The 20034-nt window shown below is 45.2% G+C and overlaps 2 protein-coding genes across 3 annotated transcripts in view; both read left to right on the top strand.

Annotated features, from left to right (window-relative positions):
• Positions 1-445: 445 nt before the first annotated feature.
• On the top strand, positions 446-3943 carry ubiad1 (UbiA prenyltransferase domain containing 1). 2 transcript variants are annotated; one of them, XM_027015024.2, is made up of 3 exons: positions 446-616; positions 1284-1861; positions 2487-3943. In XM_027015024.2, exons 2-3 carry the CDS (start codon positions 1312-1314, stop codon positions 2972-2974), a joined length of 1038 nt encoding a protein of 345 aa, XP_026870825.2. In that variant the 5' UTR covers positions 446-616; positions 1284-1311; the 3' UTR covers positions 2975-3943. The 2 variants fall into 2 exon arrangements, with proteins under 2 accessions (XP_026870825.2, XP_026870826.2); XM_027015025.2 differs by lacking the exon at positions 446-616 and adding an exon at positions 624-718.
• A 604-nt stretch (positions 3944-4547) lies between these two features.
• The window catches only part of mib2 (mindbomb E3 ubiquitin protein ligase 2), a 44232-nt gene continuing 28745 nt past the window's right edge, over positions 4548-20034 (top strand). Inside the window, exons 1-2 of the mRNA XM_035536347.1 lie at positions 4548-5128; positions 18712-19071. Coding sequence (XP_035392240.1) covers positions 5116-5128; positions 18712-19071 — 373 coding nt within the window. The 5' untranslated portion in view covers positions 4548-5115. The remainder of the gene's footprint in view (positions 5129-18711; positions 19072-20034) is intronic.

The following is a 20034-nucleotide window of genomic DNA, read 5'->3' as shown; positions in this document are numbered from 1 at the left end:
TATTATATTAAAAGATGACAGAGCACATGAAATTTCCAAAACTCTCCCACTTTACCAATCTTCAGGCTTTACATAGGCATATCATTAACGTCAGCCGCAGTCAATCCGATAGGACTTTTGATACGCTTTTCAAATTTTCACATATGTATATATATTTAAATATACATTTATTTTTGGTTGTCATTTAGATGTAGTTATCATTTAGATTTAGTTGTCATCAGCTGATTATTCTCGATAACTCGACCATAATGATTTATGGAGAAAACGGCTTTCAAACTTCAGACTGTCAAGGTTTTTAAACTTTTTTAAAAAGTCAAATCAAATCAAAAGACCTATAGGACCATATGATACCGTATATTGTTTCCGTCAGTCTCATATATGCTGTTGCACATTAGAGGGGCTGGCTAAAATGGCGTTTGCGCTGTGATTGGTTACCAGTGGCTTGTTAGCTACACAGAGCTAAGCTAAATACTCTCACACTTGACACGTTAGCTGGTGTGCCAACACTTCTGTTTAGGATCTGACCAGTTTGTGTTGCACTACAAGGGCTTACGGGAAGGATGTATGAACAGGGCATAGAATAGCTCTTTAGTCTCGAAAAGATAGACAAGAACAGGTAATGTTATTGCACAAAAGGAAATGTCGCTCTGAACTTCAGATAGTTTGTCGTCCCTCGTAATCTTCTGTAATCTCTGTGGCTAGCTAGCTATTTACCAAGGTATCACTGCCCTTCAGCAACCTCAGTTTTTATTCCACAACCGAGGCTGAAGTGTCCGTAAGACATCTCAAAGTCGCTATCGATTGACAACTGTAATTCATGTAACTACTGCAGCCCTGTTGGCTAGATTTAAAAATGTTTTATGGCCACTTCTGACACGGTGGTTCATGATGCTAGCCAGATTTAGCTAGCTGTCTCGCTAATTAATCCGCCCCTTGCCTTAGATTCTTGCTTGACCCCATTTAAGATCGACGAGTGTCTTTTAAAATTTAAATTAATCTTAAATTTGTTGGTTAATGTGTTTTCCTGAACAGCTTGCATAAAAATAACAATGACTGTGTTTTGAAGTTATTGTGTTTCTAGTGCTGTCATAGTACATGCTAATAAAGCTGCAATTTATTTGGAACAGACATGAATTGAGGTAGTCATGTCGAATACTTTCATAAATAATTACGTTGAAGTCTGCAAATTGTGCACGTTATATCACAGTATTCGTTTAACCTTAGAATGTCCCATTTACGCGTGTGTGTTTCGTGCCATCGTTTTGGTGGCTACCCCTTTTTAGGTCTTTGTTCCACCACACTAAGGTTGCCATGGCTGCGGGCCAAAAGAAAACGAGTGCAAAGACGCATGTGTTGGCGGGCTCTAACGGGCTGAACGGGGCAAAGTCACCAGGAACGCCCGTGGAGGGAAATCGCAACACCAAGATCTCCCGGGTGGCCAAAATGGCCCTGGACATGCAGGACAAGTGTGCAGCGTACGTCCTAGCCCTCCGGCCTTGGAGTTTTAGTGCCTCGCTCACCCCTGTGGCACTGGGCAGTGCACTGGCCTACAAGCTGGAGGGCTCTGTGGACCTTGTTGTCCTGTTGGTGTGCGCCGTGGCAGTGCTGGTGGTCCATGGGGCGGGCAACCTGGTGAACACGTACTACGACTTCTCTAAGGGAATTGACCATAAGAAGAGCGATGACAGGACTTTGGTGGATCGGATATTAGAGCCGCAGGACGTGGTGATGTTTGGCGCCGTGTTGTACTCCGTGGGGTGCCTGTGTGCAACACTGTTATACTTCCTCTCCACACTGAGACTCGAGCATCTGGCTCTCATCTATTTTGGAGGCCTGTCCAGCTCATTTTTGTATACTGGAGGTAAGTTTGTGTAAAAGTATATTGATTGTGCAAAGCCAACTCCCAGTATTAGAAATTGCACAAGTCTGTTCAAGTCAGTGTCATTAAACAAACACTCAACCAAGTGGCACATGGCAGTATGCAGGGTAATATCAGTACAATGCATATTTAATTGTGTTGATATTATTTGTGTTTGTAAATGCCCCATATTGTTTTTAATAAATGTAATGAATTATATGTTTGAATGAGTGGATATTTATAGAACATCATTAAAAAAATTTAAAAAAAAAAAAAAAAAAAAAAAATATATATATATATATTTTTTTTTTTACTATAGTTAAGCAATTACTTAACTATTAATCATAAGGTTGCCAGTTCAAGTCCCACCACTACCAAGCTGCCACTCTTGGGTCCCTGAGCAAGGCCCTTACCCCTCAATTGCTCAGATTGTATTCAGTCATAGCTGTAAGTCTTTTTGGGTAAAAGCATCAGCTGAATGCCATAAATGTAAACATGGACCCGAGCTTCATTACCCGTTGCTTTCTTTAAGTTTTGTTCAGTCCAACCCTCACCTTCCAACCAAAGGATTAAGGCTCTCCTTGACACTTCTTAACAATTGACATTGCTCCTTCCGTCCCGTGCGCAGGGATAGGCCTGAAGTACGTCGCCCTGGGCGACGTGGTCATCCTCATCACCTTCGGCCCGCTGGCCGTCATGTTCGCGCACGCCGTGCAGGTAGGCTACCTGTCGGTGTTGCCGCTGGTGTACGCCGTGCCGCTGGCGCTCAACACAGAGGCCATCCTGCACAGCAACAACACGCGCGACATGGACTCGGACCGGCAGGCGGGCATCGTCACGCTGGCCATCCTGGTGGGGCCGGCGCTGTCGTACGTCATCTACAACCTGCTGCTCTTTGTGCCCTACGTGCTCTTCTGCATCCTGGCCACGCGCTACACCATCAGCATGGCGCTGCCCCTGCTCACGCTGCCCATGGCCTTCCCGCTGGAGAGGCAGTTCCGCAGCCAGCACTACTCCAAGATCCCGCAGAAGACGGCCAAGCTCAATGTGCTCCTGGGACTCTTCTATGTCTTCGGCATCATTCTGGCACCGCAGGGCAGCCTGCCGCTTTTGTGAAACGGTGGGGTGGAGGGGATAGACTTTTTCTTTTTGGTCATTTTCATTTTCTCAGTTTTGTTTTAAGTGTCATGATAGGCTGTGTACTTTTTTGTTTTTATTTATAGTTTTTGTTTTTTTTCCTGAAGAACAAAGACTAATTTATTGTATAATTTATGCTGCTGAGGGAAAACAAACCGGTCGGTGTGTGCGAGGTGTTGATCTCTTCACAGTTCATGGGCTGTGTTAAATTATTGGTAAATGACAAGTTCATTACCAGAATGACTGGGCAGTTTTATGACTAAGCAAATTTGGATGTTTGCTTATACATTTTCCTGATAGTATTGCTTCATTTAGAATCCACAGATGTGTCTGTATGAGCTGAAATTTTTTTTAAAGCACATTCTATAGCCAAGCTTTAAAAGCTAAATCGCCAGTTAAACTTTGTCCAAGTCAGTTACTCCCAAATGTGTTCACTGTATAGGCTCAAATGTTCAGTCAACTGGGTTAGATGTACAGCCAAGTAAGTGTGAAGGAATTCTATTGGTTCTTGGTTATGTTGATATACTGATTCTTCAGAACCTTTCCCACATGTGGAAACAGTATGTGTGGCTTATAAATCTAATCCTTCATTTAAGGAGGAAGTTGCAGAATATAAATTAGATCAGCCTCATATAAGTGTTGAGTTTGATTAAATTTAAGGTGCAATATACATTTTAAAAATAAAATAAATCCCAAACTTATGTGGGTCATGCAGTTTATTGGATCTTTTTGATCTTTTTGCACTGACGTGACGATGCTTCATTTTTCCTCCTGTAAACAGAATACATGTGAAAACATTGATTACTCATGTAAAAATTTGCCTTTTATATAGCCACGCGTTAACAAGCTGTTTGTGTCGTGTGCACACAATGCTAAGTTGTGCATTAGCTGTTCTAACATTGTGCACTGGCCCGTGTCCAGTTTTTAATAAATTGTTTGCCCACTTCATTGAGTAGATGTCTGTCAGTTCTTACGTTCTTGGTTCTGTTATAATGATGTAAATAGATATTAGGATTATTTTTTGACTATCAAACAATATTGAATATGTGCTGAGCAAAGATGGTTGTTACTCTTTACATCAGTTAACTGTCAGTTCAACAAAAATATAATTTCCCATATAAGTCAGTTCTTCAAACAAGACGTTTATTGGGGGCTTAACCGTCTGGACCAAATTTAAACTCAGAAGCTGTAGACGAGAACTTTCTGTATGCGAAGATTATAAATTATTAGAAATTAATTGAAACGCGAACTGAGAAGAAAAACAAACATATTCTCTACGATGAACTGCAGAGGGCGCGCCCGCCCAACAACTGAAGATTTTCTCTGTGTCAGTGCAATAACGCGCTTACAAACACACTTTGACGGTTGTTTACTAAAACACATTATTTAAAATATCTGAGCTTACATTTACAGCTATACCAATTATGCAGTTAAAATGTACGTTTATTGAGTAGCATTTTTTTCACGAGTTTTTAAGGGGAATGTAAATTTGAGATCGGGGGTGGGGGGCTGGGGGGGATTTGAGGGCACTTATTGGGAAACATAATGTAAGAAAATCGCGCAGGCGCATTGCTGCGGTGCATAGGAGAAGAATGTACATCTTGTCATCTGTACTTACAGTGCCGCAAAACCTGCGCTTGAGAGCCAGTAGTTCGCCGAAAACCAACCTGCGTGACTTCGTTTCGAGCTCAGCAACACTGCGCCTGGGGCAGAAATGCGACGACGTTCAGCGTGGGAGTGTCAAACCCAGCCCCACTCTCTGTTAGCATGACTAGCACTCCTGCTGTGTTTTGACTTCCGTCTCAAAGCTCTGCTGGCTGCGAATAGAGATGTCGTTTTGAATTTTTGGGTCGCCGGTATGGACTTAATCTAAAACGGAAAAAAAAAAAAAAAAAAAAAAAAAAGTGAAGGCCCTCAGTGGAAGGTTAGCGAAGCCTCACAAATGCCATCTACGCGTCCGCTTTGACATCGAGGACGACGCGTCGTGCTGGCTGTACTGGTGGATAAGACCAGTGACACATGCCCGTCCGGACGTTCAGTTATGTCCATCGCGTTAGCCTAAAGCGTAGTCTTCAAGCACATTTAATCGTCGGGCCGGCGAAGTTTTCGTGGAGGCATTAATGCTGTCGACAGGTAAGTTCTCAATCGCTTCTGTTTCCCACTAACGGATTCCGTGCAGCGCGGCGAAACTGATGGTGTCTTGGGCGATGTCTGGTCTCACCCTGCCGACTCCAGTGTCAATAATACGGGCGGAATGGCAAACTGTTGTCCCAGACCGCAGTTCTTTTAGCTAGATAACAGTTACCTCGTTTTATTCACATAGAAGACAGTTTCCTTGGGGGGGGAAAAAAACACCAAAGGTTATCAAATTAAGGCACGTTATCACTAATATGCTAAGATAGCTGGCACTAACTAATTGGCAGTACAGTGAAGGAGTACAATGATGTAGTTGCTGTCGTCTGGAAATTAATATATATATATATATATATATATATATATATATATATATAGAGAGAGAGAGAGAGAGAGAGAGAGAGATATTTAGTTAAATCACATTATAGGAAATACTTGGAATTCTTGTAATGTTTACTTTAAGTTTCATGAATAGTTGAGATTTGGTATCCCTAGCCATAACTAGCTAGCTAAAGAATAGATTTAGCTAGTTAGCTAAATTTCGATACAAAATCCCTTTATTTGCGCAGTGCTGCCACAATGCAAACGTAATTTTCCTCCCGTCACTCATGTTACGGTCACGTTAGAGCCAACTTTGATCTGTAGACTCTTACGTCCTTTATTTTATGAGGACGTGCATATGGATGTGTGTCCTTATTATTCAAATATTTATTATTATATGAAATGTTTAACCACCTGATTAAATATTCTTGCAGCCTTTCAGCTGTCAAAGTTATTTGGCAATTGTCGGATTTAATTCTGGAATTATTGAATTTGGACAACAGATTGCCACATCTATGAACAACACAGCATCCCTCTGAGGTAAGGGGGCATTTGCGCTTAAGGTTGGTGTAGAGCTGTGTCAATGATTACAACGTATATGGAATATCGAGAGTAACCAAATGTGATGGAGCTGCCCTCCACCACAACCACAACTAATTGTTTTGGTAGAAGAAAACAGTGTATTAGTAAGTATGTACAATTTGATTTGACATTATTGTGATCCAATTTTGGCAAGCTTACTTCTCAATCAAGACATCTGTGAGGATAAATGACGAACCTAGAGGCGCAGTAGTAGCTGCTGCTGTCACCAGCCTGTGTTTTGACCTGTAACCTTCTGGCTCTTGGCAACGGTCTCCTAGCACAGCTCCCAGTGGCATTCCAGTCAGTCTGACTCAAATGGCCGTCAGACCGCATTAGATTTAATGTGGGCTTGCGGTTTGCTGATTTCAAGTGATGTTGGTAGGTTCGCCCCGCTTTTAAGCAATAAAAACATCTGTGCCTCCTCCTTAATAACAGCATGACCTGGCTTCAAAGATAATTGCAAAGAGCTTAAAAGCGAGAGCTCGCCAGGGTTCAGTCTTCAAGAGTCTTGCATTTAAGAGTCTTGCCACTGAATACTGGTGATTGATGCTCTGAACCCTCAGGGAAATGGAATGGGCAGAAGGGGTTTCAGGGATCTCTGTGTGAATATCTGATACCTGTGCAAATGTTCCACTCATTTAGCAAGTTTTGTTTTTATATAAACTATTTCCATATCCCCTCTTTTAACCAAAACCCACTCAAAAGGAACATACTGCCTTGCCTGCTCAAACAACCAGCAATCCATTTATTTGCAGTTAAAATATTGACTTGCTAGTTGTCTGATACATGTGACTAGGCATTTGAGTGTATCATTTGCTCAGCAAAAATTTCCAAGGTCTGTGTGTGTTTGTGTGTGTTTGTGTGTTTGTGTGTGTGTGTGTGTGTGTGTGTGTGTGTGTGTGTGTGTGTGTGTAAGTGAAGTGTTAGCGTTTTGGCTGGTATTCACTGGGAGATGGTGTGACTGTGGGTTGTTAAGATATAAACCCAAAATAACCCAGACCATGGGCAGACTAAATATGAAAGACACATGTCAACCTAAACGGGGCGGACAACGAAATGTAGTCCAGAACGAGACTTGGTCTCAGGAAATCCTCTGCCAAGTATGATACAAGCACATACAAAGCTCATCGTCAGTGTGCACCTCACGCCTCATCTCAGAACATGGCCTTCGTGTTGTTTTCATGTTTCCCATAACTCCCGCTCACAATAAGACCTTCGCTTAGTCGCTCATTAAGGTACCATAACGTGCCTCCTGTGATGTCCAGTGCAGAAGGTTCTCTCGGCACAGCTGTGCAGCTGGGATGGTTTTGAAGATGAGGTCAGGGCTCGTGAAATGTGGTGACAGGTTCCGTTGGCGAGTTTATGAGTAGTGAAGAATCGGCATGCCTCTGCTATTGCAGCCTGTTCTAGAAGCTTCTCTTTTCCTGAAACTCCAGTTCAAAACTATGCTGCCTGATTATTTAATTAGATATGGAGGAATGTAGAATCTGTTAGGTGTTCTTTCAGCTGTGGAGATTTTGATGTAGGCGGGTCCGTTGGAGGAGGTGGAAGCATTTTCAGTTTTTTCGTCGGCTTTGGTGATTTAAGAAAATTGCAGATTTTCATGTTCTTTTCCAACCTTCGTGGACTACTGACAGTTCTGTGTGTGTGTGTGTGCGTGTGTGTGTGAGCGTGTGTGTGTGTGTGTTTGAGAGTGTGTATTGTGAATATGCCATTACCTGTGTGCGATTACAAGCAGGTGCGTTGTAGAACCAAACACAGCTGGGTGGCCACAGCTACGCGTAGCGTTACACTCACCCTCCCCCAGCACTTGCACACACGTGTGCATGCACACTCTTGCTTCCTTCACCTCATCAGTTATGAACATCAGCTAGATTGGGATCTAGATCGTGGAAACCCATACCTTCTAAAGCTGTTCCTCTCTCGTATTCTTCCCGCAAGCCATCAAAGTCCCCAACGCAACCTGCCCCCCCCCCCCCCGTTCTGCTCCGCCTCGATTTAGCGTGACAGATATTCTCGGTTCCTCACGCGAATACGCGCACGCACAAGCACACAGACACGTCCTTAGTTAGGCATTGTCTGCCGCACGTTCCGGCAGGAGGAGTGAACTGTAGCTAATTTGGCAGTTAAAGACAGCAGATAGCGTAAGGTGATCCTGAAGGATACGCTGTGCAATATTAATCTTCTCTGCATGTTTCCGTTATTTTAAAGAAGCACTGACGTGAAGTGGTGCTGAGGGCAATAGAGCGGGTGAGGGCTTCTCTCTCCTGCTTCCAGACCTCAAGACGTCTTTTCTTAAGGCGGCGTTTCCCGAGCAGACTTGTATGGCTGCGCTGTCATTTTTGCCACCGGTGTTGAGGACGCCCCTTATGAACATGATGAAGACGATGAATCCTCGATATCTGTAAAAGGGGACGACGCAGCCGTAGCCGCAGGAACGTTTGCGGGGTTCAGATGAACTCGCCGCGTGATCGTTCTCTTCTGTTAGCATGGCGGTCCTCCGCGTGCTTCTTCCCTAGCAAAGGATCCAAAGAATGCCGTTGACTTTATTGCTTAACCTGAAGCTATGTTGCCCTTGCACCAACCCTGAAGGCCCGGCTCAAGCCTTAACGGGCTTCTCTCGATTGCGCAGTGAAATGTCGGGACGGAAGCCGGGAAAGCGGGCTTCACGGCCGCAGCTAACGAGTCAGCCGTCTGTACATGAAGTCCATTACAGCCGCTCATGTTTTAAATGGGGTGCATGTGTGCGCGCCTCCCTTGTGCATTTGGTGCGCCTTGAAGAGCAGATAGTTGACCCTGTGTCTTTTCAGGGCGGGTCAGATTTACTCCGCTTTTCTTGTTTTGGAGAGAGCTTCAGGGACTTTAAAAGGAGGCCAGACACGGCCTGAGGAAGTGGAACCGCATGAGCATAAAAGCACAGGTTACGCTTTTATTGTAAGACACGATATCATCAAATGGAAAAACTGAATAACAGTAGTGCCAAAACAGGACCTCCAGCGTAGCAGGTTGGGAACAAGGTGACATGGGTATATTATATCCGCAAATAATACAGTAACTCGCAGTTTACGCAACGTGCAGTGTTTCAAATCCAAGCTTAGTGGAGAGGGGAGTGCAGTGGTGCTGATTAGCAGGCCGGTTACCGAGAGAAACCATAGTGCATTTTTAACAGAGTCATTTTTGCAAGCCTTGCACCATTTTAATAGCTTTTTGACCAAACTCTGTATAGAGAATGTAGTATAACTGGCCACATATGGAATTTTTAACCACAAGTACTGTCTATTACTGGCAGGTTTAAATAGTGTGCAGTGATTTGCAGTCTCTTATAAACTTTAATGAAGTCAAACATAAAAACCAAAGCAGTCTGGATGTGTCTCGCGGCAGACACCTTTGTGCTAAGGTCGAGCTCATAGCGACATGAGCTCCTGTCAGAAGGGAAGTTGGAAGGACGTCCGGCTGGGGATTCTTCATGGTTCCTCAGAAAGGGCTGTTTCCGCTCTGGTTGTGGATGTGCAGCACAGCTTGGGGTTGCACACTGCCCTCTCTGTGGCCACTAGCTCTGCATGCACCCTGGGGTAGCATTAACACCCGATCTTCATCACCACTAAAGCTTTTAAACATGGAGCTGAAATTGTGTTTTGAAGTGTGCAGCCTCGCACCTTTTTTAAAAAAAACAAAACAAAACTCTTTTTGACCTCTAAATGAATTTGAAACTGGAGCAATTTTTATTCAACCATATGCCTATAAAAGTGTAAAACTGGACTTGTGTGAAGACCATTTTGGCACACTAAAATATATAAACAGCTCTTTTTCTACAACACCTATTCATAATTTAAAGTTGATCGGTTATTGTTTGCGCTATTTAAACATTAAAAATAGAAACTGCAGCCTAATTTGTATCTGTGTATATATATTGTTGTGTAAATGTATTATTTATCAAACATTTTAAAATTGGTTTGGTCTGCACTGTCTGCAAAGATTCAGCCTGTCATGTATCACTGAAATGACTGTGCCACATTTATCCACTAAATCTGATCATGAATCCAAATAATGTCGGCGTTCGCGGACGGTGCGGTCTTCTTCTTTGTTAAACAGTGGCTGGGTGTTTTGATGTTTGGCTTTTCCCCCTCACAAAATGCTCCTGGATCCCCTTGTTTGTCTTTAAAATCGCAGAATTTTTACACACATCTCGGTTTGTGGTGCCCCAGAGCTCCATGTTTCAGTGAAGAAGAGCAAAACGTGAAGAGCGAAGTTCACTCAGAAAACAAACAGATCTGTCCAGCTAAAACAGGTTGGCGGATTACTGAACCAGCAAACCGCTACCAAACCACCAAGAGCGTGAGAACGTCATAGAAAATCGGCCGACAACAGAGGAAGTCGTTGAATGTCTCACTGGAAATGAAAACGCAGAAGATGCTCAGAAGTACCTTTAAGCTCATTGGGTGTAAGTTATTTGATTTAATTTATTTAAGTAAACATCTGTAATGATCTGTAAACATTTCTACAGATTATTCCACTTAGTAACATAAAGGATGACATTCCCGAGGATTCGCCACTATACCGAAATGACATGTAATATAGTTATATAACTCTATCTATCTATCTATCTATCTATCTATCTATCTATCTATCTATCTATCTATCTATCTATCTATCTATCTTTCTATCTATCATATATAACAATATGACCCAGAATATGGGTAAACAAGTTCAGTTGTATCCGTTTTTACTCAGCGTTACCCAGTAATGTAGTGCAGAGGCAGTCAAACCTGAATTGGCTGTTCCAACGTTGGTCACTAGCTGGAAAATGAAGAGCAGTGTGCTGTGATGACGTCGTTCTAACCGTTACGTCATGGCAGTAAATGTGGCCAACTTTGTCATTAAACTGCGTGCAGCGGTATGTTGCACACTACATATTTCCCCTTTTGTCGTGCATTACTGCTTTGCTGTAGACACCAGTCCGTCTTCATCTGATATCATTGTGAGTAATGTTATTTTCGGGTGCTCTTCCTCACACCAGCGTAGAAATGCCTTCAGGTTTGTGGCGTCCACGCCGCTTTGTGATATAAGTAAAGCTGCGCTTCGTCTGTGCGCTGTCGCTTCATGCGATACGTGTGATTTATTAGCTCGCGACGTCGCGTTCTTCACGCCGCCGGCTATTTGCGCGCCTGCTTGTTGAGAATGCCGAGGCATCCGGCGCGCTCGACCGGGGGAAGTACCGGATCTCCCCTCGCCGTTTTCAGCTGTTCCGGAGAGTTCTGATGCAATTCCCCGGGCAGGGTTGGTCAGCGCTGCTTCCCACACGAGCCACGGGTCGCCGCGCAGGCCCCACCACAGCCGGACGTAGCACTCGCCCCACGGGCCGGGCCCGGTCCCAGTCCGCGTCGCTGAGCAGTCGGACTCCGCTCGACTCTCCCACAAAAAAAAAAAATGAGAAGGATTTTGACCCAAAACGCCCTTTGTGGTTTTTGCTTGCGTAATTTGTAACAGGCTTTTCTGCTTTAATAACGGATCTGAGACTGGTGATTTTGTGTGTGTGTGTGTTTGTTTGTTTGTTTTTGTTTTGTTTTTTTCCTGTGGTGAAATTAAATAAGGTACCAACGATCTACTTGGCATACAGTCCACTTGAGGTTTTTGAATTGCTGGTTTGGAAACTTGTTTTGTCCTTGAATCTTCACCACACACGGGCCGTACCCGCGGCCGTCTGAAGCGCATAAGCACAGCACTTTTAATAGCTGTCGACGCCCCCAGTGACTGTTCTAAAACACGCCACACTCTCTCTCGTCTGCACTGCCAGTTGGCCTTTAGTGGTTTCATACGCTAGCAGGAACTCGATGTGGTCACGCTGCGTGCATCTACGAGCCAGATTACACAGAGTCCAACGACCCAGAGGATGCGGAAGGGAGCATTTCCTGATTATTTCCTGTTCTCCCTCTGCCAACTTTGCAAGGTCAACCCCCCCCCCCCCCCATTGGCATAATGCTTGGCTGTCATAATGTTAATTTTATCATCTTGAATTGCACTCCCGCCCCCCTCCTTCACTCACGACCGGCTCCCGTTTAACCCAGTGGGTGGGGCCTGACATGTGGGCCCCTCCCTCCTCCCTGCCCTGGCGAGCCAGGTGGCACATGGGACGCGGGCACCTCTGTTAGCCTGGCAATGGAACAATGAGCGTCTCCAGCTCGGTTTCCTGGCCATCCATTAAGAGGCAGACCAATTATAGCGTTGTTCTTTCGATAATCCTTCAATTCTGCCAAGGATAATCTTTCTGAGAAGATAAGCCCATGCTGTGTGTGTTCTGATGTAACCTGTAAGTTGTTCAGCCATCTTCAGTGGAGTGCTTGTGTTGCTTGCAATACTAGTGATAGATTTCATAGATTTCTGGTCATAGATAATCAGTAATTCTAATGAATTTTTCTTTTTTTTTTTCTTTTCTTTTTTTTTTTAAACTGAGCCTGTTCCAAATTAACGTCCACATGCATGTTATCCTGATACTTGGTGGTCCTGAATTTCTGGGTTTGGTTCAACTACTTGCTAGGTCAGTCGCATCTCTGACTGGGTGCAGACCAAGAGCGGCGTAGTCCCACTGCATCACTATGCCAGTGGAGTGGGAGCAAATGCCCCTCCCACCCCCCTTCCTGCTTAAAAACCAACCAATTAAAAAAAAAACCAATCAGGCCAAAAACGAAGTCCAAGAATGCAGTCCATGGCCGTTTACTTGACAAGTAAACAGGCTTCACGGAATCCGCCGGTGACAGGCCAGGGCGTCATCCGTTGAGAGAAGTAAGAGCAGAAGTCATGGAATACAGCTCTGCCCATCAGCACTGCGCAAGACTTCAGAACAGGTACAATTCCCAGAAAGACTTAAATAGGTATGCCAGTGACTGAATATAGATGCCTGCTGTGGCAGGACCGGTATTGCCAGGAGGTGGGTGTGGCCAAGGGCATGATACTGGTGGGAATGATTTTTCAAATGCTTATGTTGTGTGGTTGAGACAGCACCCAGCCCCTGTTTGTCCGTAAATATGATGTCATTCAAGGTGGAACTGACTAGAGCCGTTATATTGAAGGAAGTAGGTTCAGATACAAGCATGAAATAGTGCCTTTATAGTCTTGTAATACTACCAAAGTAGTAACAAGTGAAAGTTTGATTTAATGGATGGGCATTAACTTTTATTAATAGCCTTGTGTATTGTGCAGACGGTATAATGTAGCCTCACGTTAAGCTCAGTAAACCTTTGTGGCAGGCGTATGACCTTGATGGGCTCAGTTACGTCGCACGGCTCTGGAGAAACCAGCAGGTTCTGGTTCTTGTGCGCTTGCCGAGGGGGTAGGTTCCACTAACCTTGAAGTGTATCCCCTCCAAAGAAGACCACGCCCCCTTGTTTTTCTCCCAAGCCAGCCGGCAGCCTCGCATCAGCTCGCCGGCCGTGCACAAATCGGAGTGCAGTGCGACCTCACTCCTCGCGCGATTTGTGCTTTTTATTACGCAGTTACGCGGATGAGTTGGTCGGCTTAATAACAGGTGGTAAAAGGCCTCGTACAGCCTGGTTTCTTAGCATGGGCTACAACCTGCAACAGCCCACATGTTGTGGATTGGCTTGTCATAGCAGGAGAGCCCCTGTATGCCCTGGGGTGGGGGGGTTTGTTTGACTCATTACCACCTGATTGACTTGGTCTTTCTGCCACTATGATGTCTATGATGATGCTTTTTTCTGCCTTAAGGCTCATATGTTGTCTTTTTTTAAAGGGTTTAAAAGATTTTCTTTTTACTACACTGAGCCCACCTTGTTACCTTCATGATGTCACTTGTTTTGTTTTGTTTTGTTTTGTTTTGTTTTGCCAACTGGATTAGCCATGCGGCTTGCAGCCGTTGGTGTGTGTGTGTGGGTGTGTGTATCAGTCTCTCTGCGCACACACGCATGTCGGTGTCTCTGTACATGCTTCGCCCTTTGGTAGGGACGGTGCTGATCCGCACCCACTGGAGCCCGTCGCTCTGCTGATTCAGTCGGTGCGCTTGGTACTGAATGGCGGTTAAAGGGCCGGCGTGTGGTACTCAGTTCAGCCGTCAAAGGGCCGTTAAAAGGTTGGCGTGCGGCATGCGTCCTGCGAGCCTCGCCGCCGTACCTCTGGCGTCTGCGCTGCCTCTGACATGCTCTTTCCACACCCTTGTGTGCGGCTCAACTTCAAGCATTTCCACACTGCTGTTTTGTCTTATTTCAGGATGTTGTTGTAATGGCAGCGCTTGCAATACTCAGTGGGGTTCTCATCATCCGCAGATGGCGGCTTTAGATTTTGCTGCCAATTAATAAAACTCTATTACATGCTGTTATGGAGCCGTACTATCAAGTGAATATTAAGCTAAATGGTGGTTTTGCTTCCCACTGTAAGGTAAAGGGTAAAAACAACGCTTCTCACTTAGTGGTACAGCCTCGTTGCAACCATACATTTCTGGTTTTGTATAGCTGACAGTAATCTCACGAGTCAGATAAATTCCATGAATTTTCTTTGTGCATATGGTATGCGCATAGACCCATCTCAGATTTCTGCTTTGGAGTTCTGAAAATTTTACGTTACTTAAATGTTAATCCAGTCAGTGCAACACAACTGTTCATGTACTATGAGCTTCCTGAACAGGGGACTCTGCTAGTTGGTATGTGTGGGTTCTGTTAACTAAAGCCCTTCATTTGTGATTATGATTTCAGTTGTGTCTGAACCTAAGTGTTTTCTTTTGTGTTTCATTTAAGTATTACGGTTTAATTAATTTTGGATCTGATCCTCTGAAATATAAATCTAAAACATTGGAGATTAATCTTGCTGCAAGTGCAGATAGGCGTGTGTGTGTGGGGGGGGGGGGGTGTGTGTGCGCGTGTACGCACTCTGAAGTGTATGTTTATACACACATACAGTGACTTGCCTCAAAAAATTACAAATGTCTTACAAATGACATTTACAGATTGTTCCGGACAGTATTTTTATGCCATGCAAATATACACTTAAAATGCATTTGCAAAGTAAAAATTCATTATTCATCAGCAGATCTTCCAAAAAAAAAAAATTGTAAAAGCTGAAAAATGCTGCTTGCATATCTATTCAACCCTTTATATCTACTCGCCACTTCACACTAGTAGTTGGTAGCATCATCTTTTGCTGCAGTAACAGCTTTAAGTCCAAGTTTCTACTTGCTTTGCTCACTAGGCGTGATTTATCATATATTTGTCCTGGTAGCTTCACATTTCTTCAGGCTGTTTAGATGATGATGATGACTGGTGGATCACAGTTTTTATATAATGTTATGCATTTGTGATTGGACCGAGGCTTTGACCCAGACATTGTAGAATATTTCACATTATTGTTCATCACTACTCTGTTGTTTTGGTGTTTTGCTTGGGGTCATACTGTGCTTCGCCCACGATGTAGTTTTTGAAGCAAGACCACCTGCCTGAGTGTGCAGTACTGCCCTCCCTCCATTCTTTGATATTAACCAGATGTTCAGCCCCCTCAGAGGAGAAGCACCCCCATATGTCACCGTCGGGATGGGGTTTGTGGAAGAACGAACAGCGTTAGATTCGCGTCACAGAACTCTTTGACTGGTGCGCCTCCACTCCAGCCTCAGCCATTGAACTCTGTAGCTCCTTGGAGCTCGTTTGGATCCAGTTTGTCTCCCCGTGCCTTTCCCCAAGCTGCTCCTCTTGCCCTGACTCCCATTTCTGATGGGACGGCATTGTATAGGCAGTGCCAGGGTAGTTTGGTGCAGTTTTCCTATCCTCACAGTTACTGCAGCAGTGCTCACTGGGATATCCAAACGTTTGTGTGCCATTTTGTGGCATTTCCCTATCTGTGTGCCTGTCTATAACTTTATCTGTAATTTCCTGAGAATATTATTTTCATTTTCACATCTTTCCTTTGAATTCTCAGTGTCACCAATGGTACTTGAATTAAGAGGGTCTTCTAAACAGAAAAATTCAAGTTTTTAAAATGATTCACTGGCATAGGCCGGCTGTAAACCAGTAGTGTCCTTGCTGGAGTAATAGTTTTCACAGCACAGAGGTTCAATACTCATGCAAGCCACATTTTCCAGTTCATATTTTGTGACATGGAATATTTTCTTACATTTAAAAGTAATGTCACTAAAAATTCATTTTGTGGGTCAATTTTTTTTAAAAATAGGATATGACGATGCAAAATATCAAATTGTCCTCTGTAGTCCAGACAAAACTGATGACAAATACTTTTTCCTGGCTCTGTGTGTGTGTGTGTGTGTGTGTGTGTGTGTGTGTGTGTGTGTGTGTGTGTGTGTGTGTGTGTGTGTGTCTGTCTGAGCGAAACATTTTGCTTGCACAACTTATGTAGGATCTCTCTCTCTGTCTGTACGTATGTATGTATCTATGTAATAAATACATTACATAGATAAATAATATTTTAAATATGTATGTATATAGTATGTTCTAAAAATTCTGTGCTAATATAATATATTAATAACATAACATGATGTATATTATTGATGAGCCAATTGGCAGGAGTCCGAGCTGATGTGTGAGCTTAATGCAGAAGCTTCTCTGCCACTTTGTCTCCTGCCATCACAACCTACAGCGCCCAGCACGGGGTGTCCGTGGAGCCGGTCGAGGCTCACCCGGCCTCCCCAGCTGGCGGAGGAGCAGACTTCCGCCTCTGAGCCGAGTGTGAAAATGGCTTCCTGGGGTTGTTAAGCCTCAAAACTGCGCGCTCCCAGAGGAATCACAGCCCGTCCTGTTTGCCCTTGCAGAGTAACTTCCCTCCACCCCCATATGATTTTTTTTTTTGCAAGCAGGATCGGTTCCTGAAGTTAAAATGGAACCAAATGTAAACTCGCTGTTGAGTGCAACAGAAGTTGCCTTAACAGCATTGGTGATGGAAAACGGTTTCAGTGAGTAGCCAGTGTGCGCGCACACACACGCACACACGCTCTTGGACAGGGTGTGTGGGCTGAGTGTATTGGTTGGGTCTGTGTTGGTGATGCTGTAAGCGTGGGGGCAAAGAAAGACTGACTGCTATTTAGAACGGAGGACATTTAGAGAGAGAAGCAAATGCTCTCTGCTCTGATTAGCTGTGCATTCATGCTATTTGTTCCTTTCTCTCAGGTGCCCCCCCCCCCCCAACACCATACACACACACACGCACGCACGCTTAGGCTGTTAGCTGATTTGACCAACACAGAGCACTGATGGCGTAACAGTGCTGGAGGTGGTTTATGATAATGCTCTGTGTAAACCCTGCACAGCGGGGTCATTCCTCCCTCTGAAAACTTCAGCGTCAAACACCGACAAGAGAGAGAGAGAGAAAATGGAGAAGTAACAGAGATAACATAAGGACAAGACAGAGTGTGTGTTTTGAAAGCGCATGTTATCTGTCATATTGCCACATTGTCTTTAGTTCTCCTCAGTAATCTCTGTTTAAACACAGGCTTAGTTGGTTTAAATACCATCTCAACCTACTCTAACCACTTATTTGATGTTCCTGATGCTCTAATCCGTCCTTCTGCTCCTGTTCATAACTTTGCTGTGTTGTCGGACCCCTGTCTCACCTTTGACCCTTACACTAAATCCCTGACTAAGACTGCATTTGACCGTCCCCGTGATCTTGCTCGACTCCGCTCTGTGCTTAGATGCTGAGATGCTGGTTCCTGCCTTCATTACATCTCCAACAAACTAACTCTCCGCTCTTTCCAGTATGTTCAGAACTCTGCTGCTAGTGTCTAACATCCACTAAGAACTCTGCCCAGATAACCACAGTTCCACTACCAGTTTCGGAGCGCGCGCTATAAAATCGTGTGGTTGGCTTGCACCCACCTACCTTTCTGAACGTCTGCTTCTATATGTTCCACCTCTCACACTAACGCTAGTAGGCCCCAGGTTCAGGCTGTTCGCCGTGGGTGGTGGGTCTTCTAGTGTTACAGCCCCTTTCCTCTGGAGCTCCTTACCCACATCTGCTCATTCATGCCCCACACCTTCTACCTACAAATCTTTTCTCAAAACACTTAATTGCTCCCTTTTTCTTGTTAGAGCTATATAAGCTGCTTCTTTTTCTCGTTCTTGTTCTTGGGCACAAATAATGACGTTTACAGGCTAAGCCGCTTTAAGGTCTGTTTTTCTTGCACAGGATTCTAGATAATGACGCGTACACACTGTCGTGATTGGTTTAGTAATTTTGCGTGTCTGATTTCTGTCTCTGTGTTTCTTTGTGTGCAAAGAAAGTACGGAAGGGAAAGGAACTGCAGTAGGGTTTGTCACAGGGCCAAATTATTCTCTTGATGCAATTCTTAGAAAATGTCAGGAAAATGTTGTTGTCTGCCAAACTTTTCGGATGATGCTCTGTCATTTTCTCGGTTAGTGCGAGCCAGATCAGTCCGGTTTTCTGTGGGGTTTTTTTTTTTTCTTTTTTTTTTGGCCATGCGAATGTGGGAATTTGTCCTCTTTAGCACAAGGTCGCACGACGTTGCTGCTGTCAGTTGGCAAGCATGCTAGGTAAACACGAGCTGTCCTTTAACCCCAAAATTGCTTTTCAGGACGGGCGCAGTTCTGCCGCACCGCCGGGCCTGAATTCTCCTCGCCATCGATGGTCGCTAGGCGACGTGCTTGCTGTTACCAGTTCGGCGGCATGGGTTTTAACCGCCGGCGTCTCTCCCTGTGCGCGTCTCTCCACAGTCACCCCTGATCCATCCCCGGAGAGCCCCCTGCTCGGGCCTCTCGCCCCAGCGCCGGCCCGTGCGCGCGCCCCAGCCCCCGCTGGCCGCAAGCGCGGCGGGGAGGCGCGCGGAAGCAGCCCTCCTGCTCGGGGTGTCATGGAGGTGGGCGTGCGCGTGGTGCGCGGTGTGGACTGGAAGTGGGGCAACCAGGACGACGGCGAGGGCCACGTCGGCACGGTGGTGGAGGTGGGGCGCCAGGGCAGCACCACCACGCCTGACAAGACGGTGGTGGTGCAATGGGACAGTGGCACACGCACCAACTACCGCACCGGCTACCAGGGCGCCTACGACCTGCTGCTCTACGACAACGCGCAGATCGGTGAGTACTGCAGCTCGCAGCTGGGCGCGACGCGGAAGGGGCATGAGAGAGGTGTAGATTACCCAGCGCTGGGATCGGGGCTGGGATTGGCTCCTGCTGATAGAACCTCCTCATCTGTCTGGAGCCTGGAGCGTTTGTTCTCTCCGTCATCTTTAATGCCCATTTGTGTGAACGCACCTGCCAGACTGCAGCTGGTTACTTCACCTGGTGCAGGTGTAGCCTTGGCTGTAAAGTCTCTGTCTGCCTCCATGTCTGTGTCTCTCCCTCGTATATTTACAGGGCAGGCTTTGAGTAGCAGCGCGTTCCTGGAAGGGAAGCCCCGTTAGCCAGTTTGTTTAAACGGCTCCTTCGCTGTTCAGGCTCTGACCGTGTGCAGTCCTTCCTCTTCATCAGCTCCACGCCACGGCGTAGCGCCTGGCTTCTCCCCGCTCGCCCGCCCGCCCAGTGCCCGGGGCCTTCCTCTTAAAACGAGACCTGCTCCAGCGTCAGCAGCGAGTGCCCCAGTTGACTACAAGGAAATCGGATGCGTTTTCATTATCGCTGTGTGTTTTGCGGGTGTGGGGGTGTGGTGAACAATGTGGTTGGAGGTTTTTTGGAATGAAGAACCGGGGCTGGACCAGCTCATGTGACTGGATATTGACAGTGGGCTGGATTTTTTTGTTATATTTTTTTAAGTGGGCAGCTAATAATCACAGAGTGGTGAAAGGTTTTACCGAACATACCAACATGAGACAAATTTGATGTAATTCCTAATAGCACTGGTGACAATTTGGTTTCGTCATACTGGTGACAAAATTTGGTGTAGGTACATTTTTCCATGTAATGCCCAGCTTGAGTTTGAAATTTGTCCTAAATCCCCTCGACTGTTTCATTAATTAAAAACGAAATCACTGATGAAATCACTCTCTTTTCCTCAGATGTACTTTCTGTTCTTCTTTGTGCCCAGTGGTTTGGTCATCTAGA

Source organism: Electrophorus electricus, chromosome 18 (genome assembly GCF_013358815.1).
Source record: "Electrophorus electricus isolate fEleEle1 chromosome 18, fEleEle1.pri, whole genome shotgun sequence".
Classification (NCBI taxonomy): domain Eukaryota; kingdom Metazoa; phylum Chordata; class Actinopteri; order Gymnotiformes; family Gymnotidae; genus Electrophorus; species Electrophorus electricus.
Note: the sequence above shows the minus strand (reverse complement) of the source record. Positions and strands in the feature narration are given on the sequence as shown.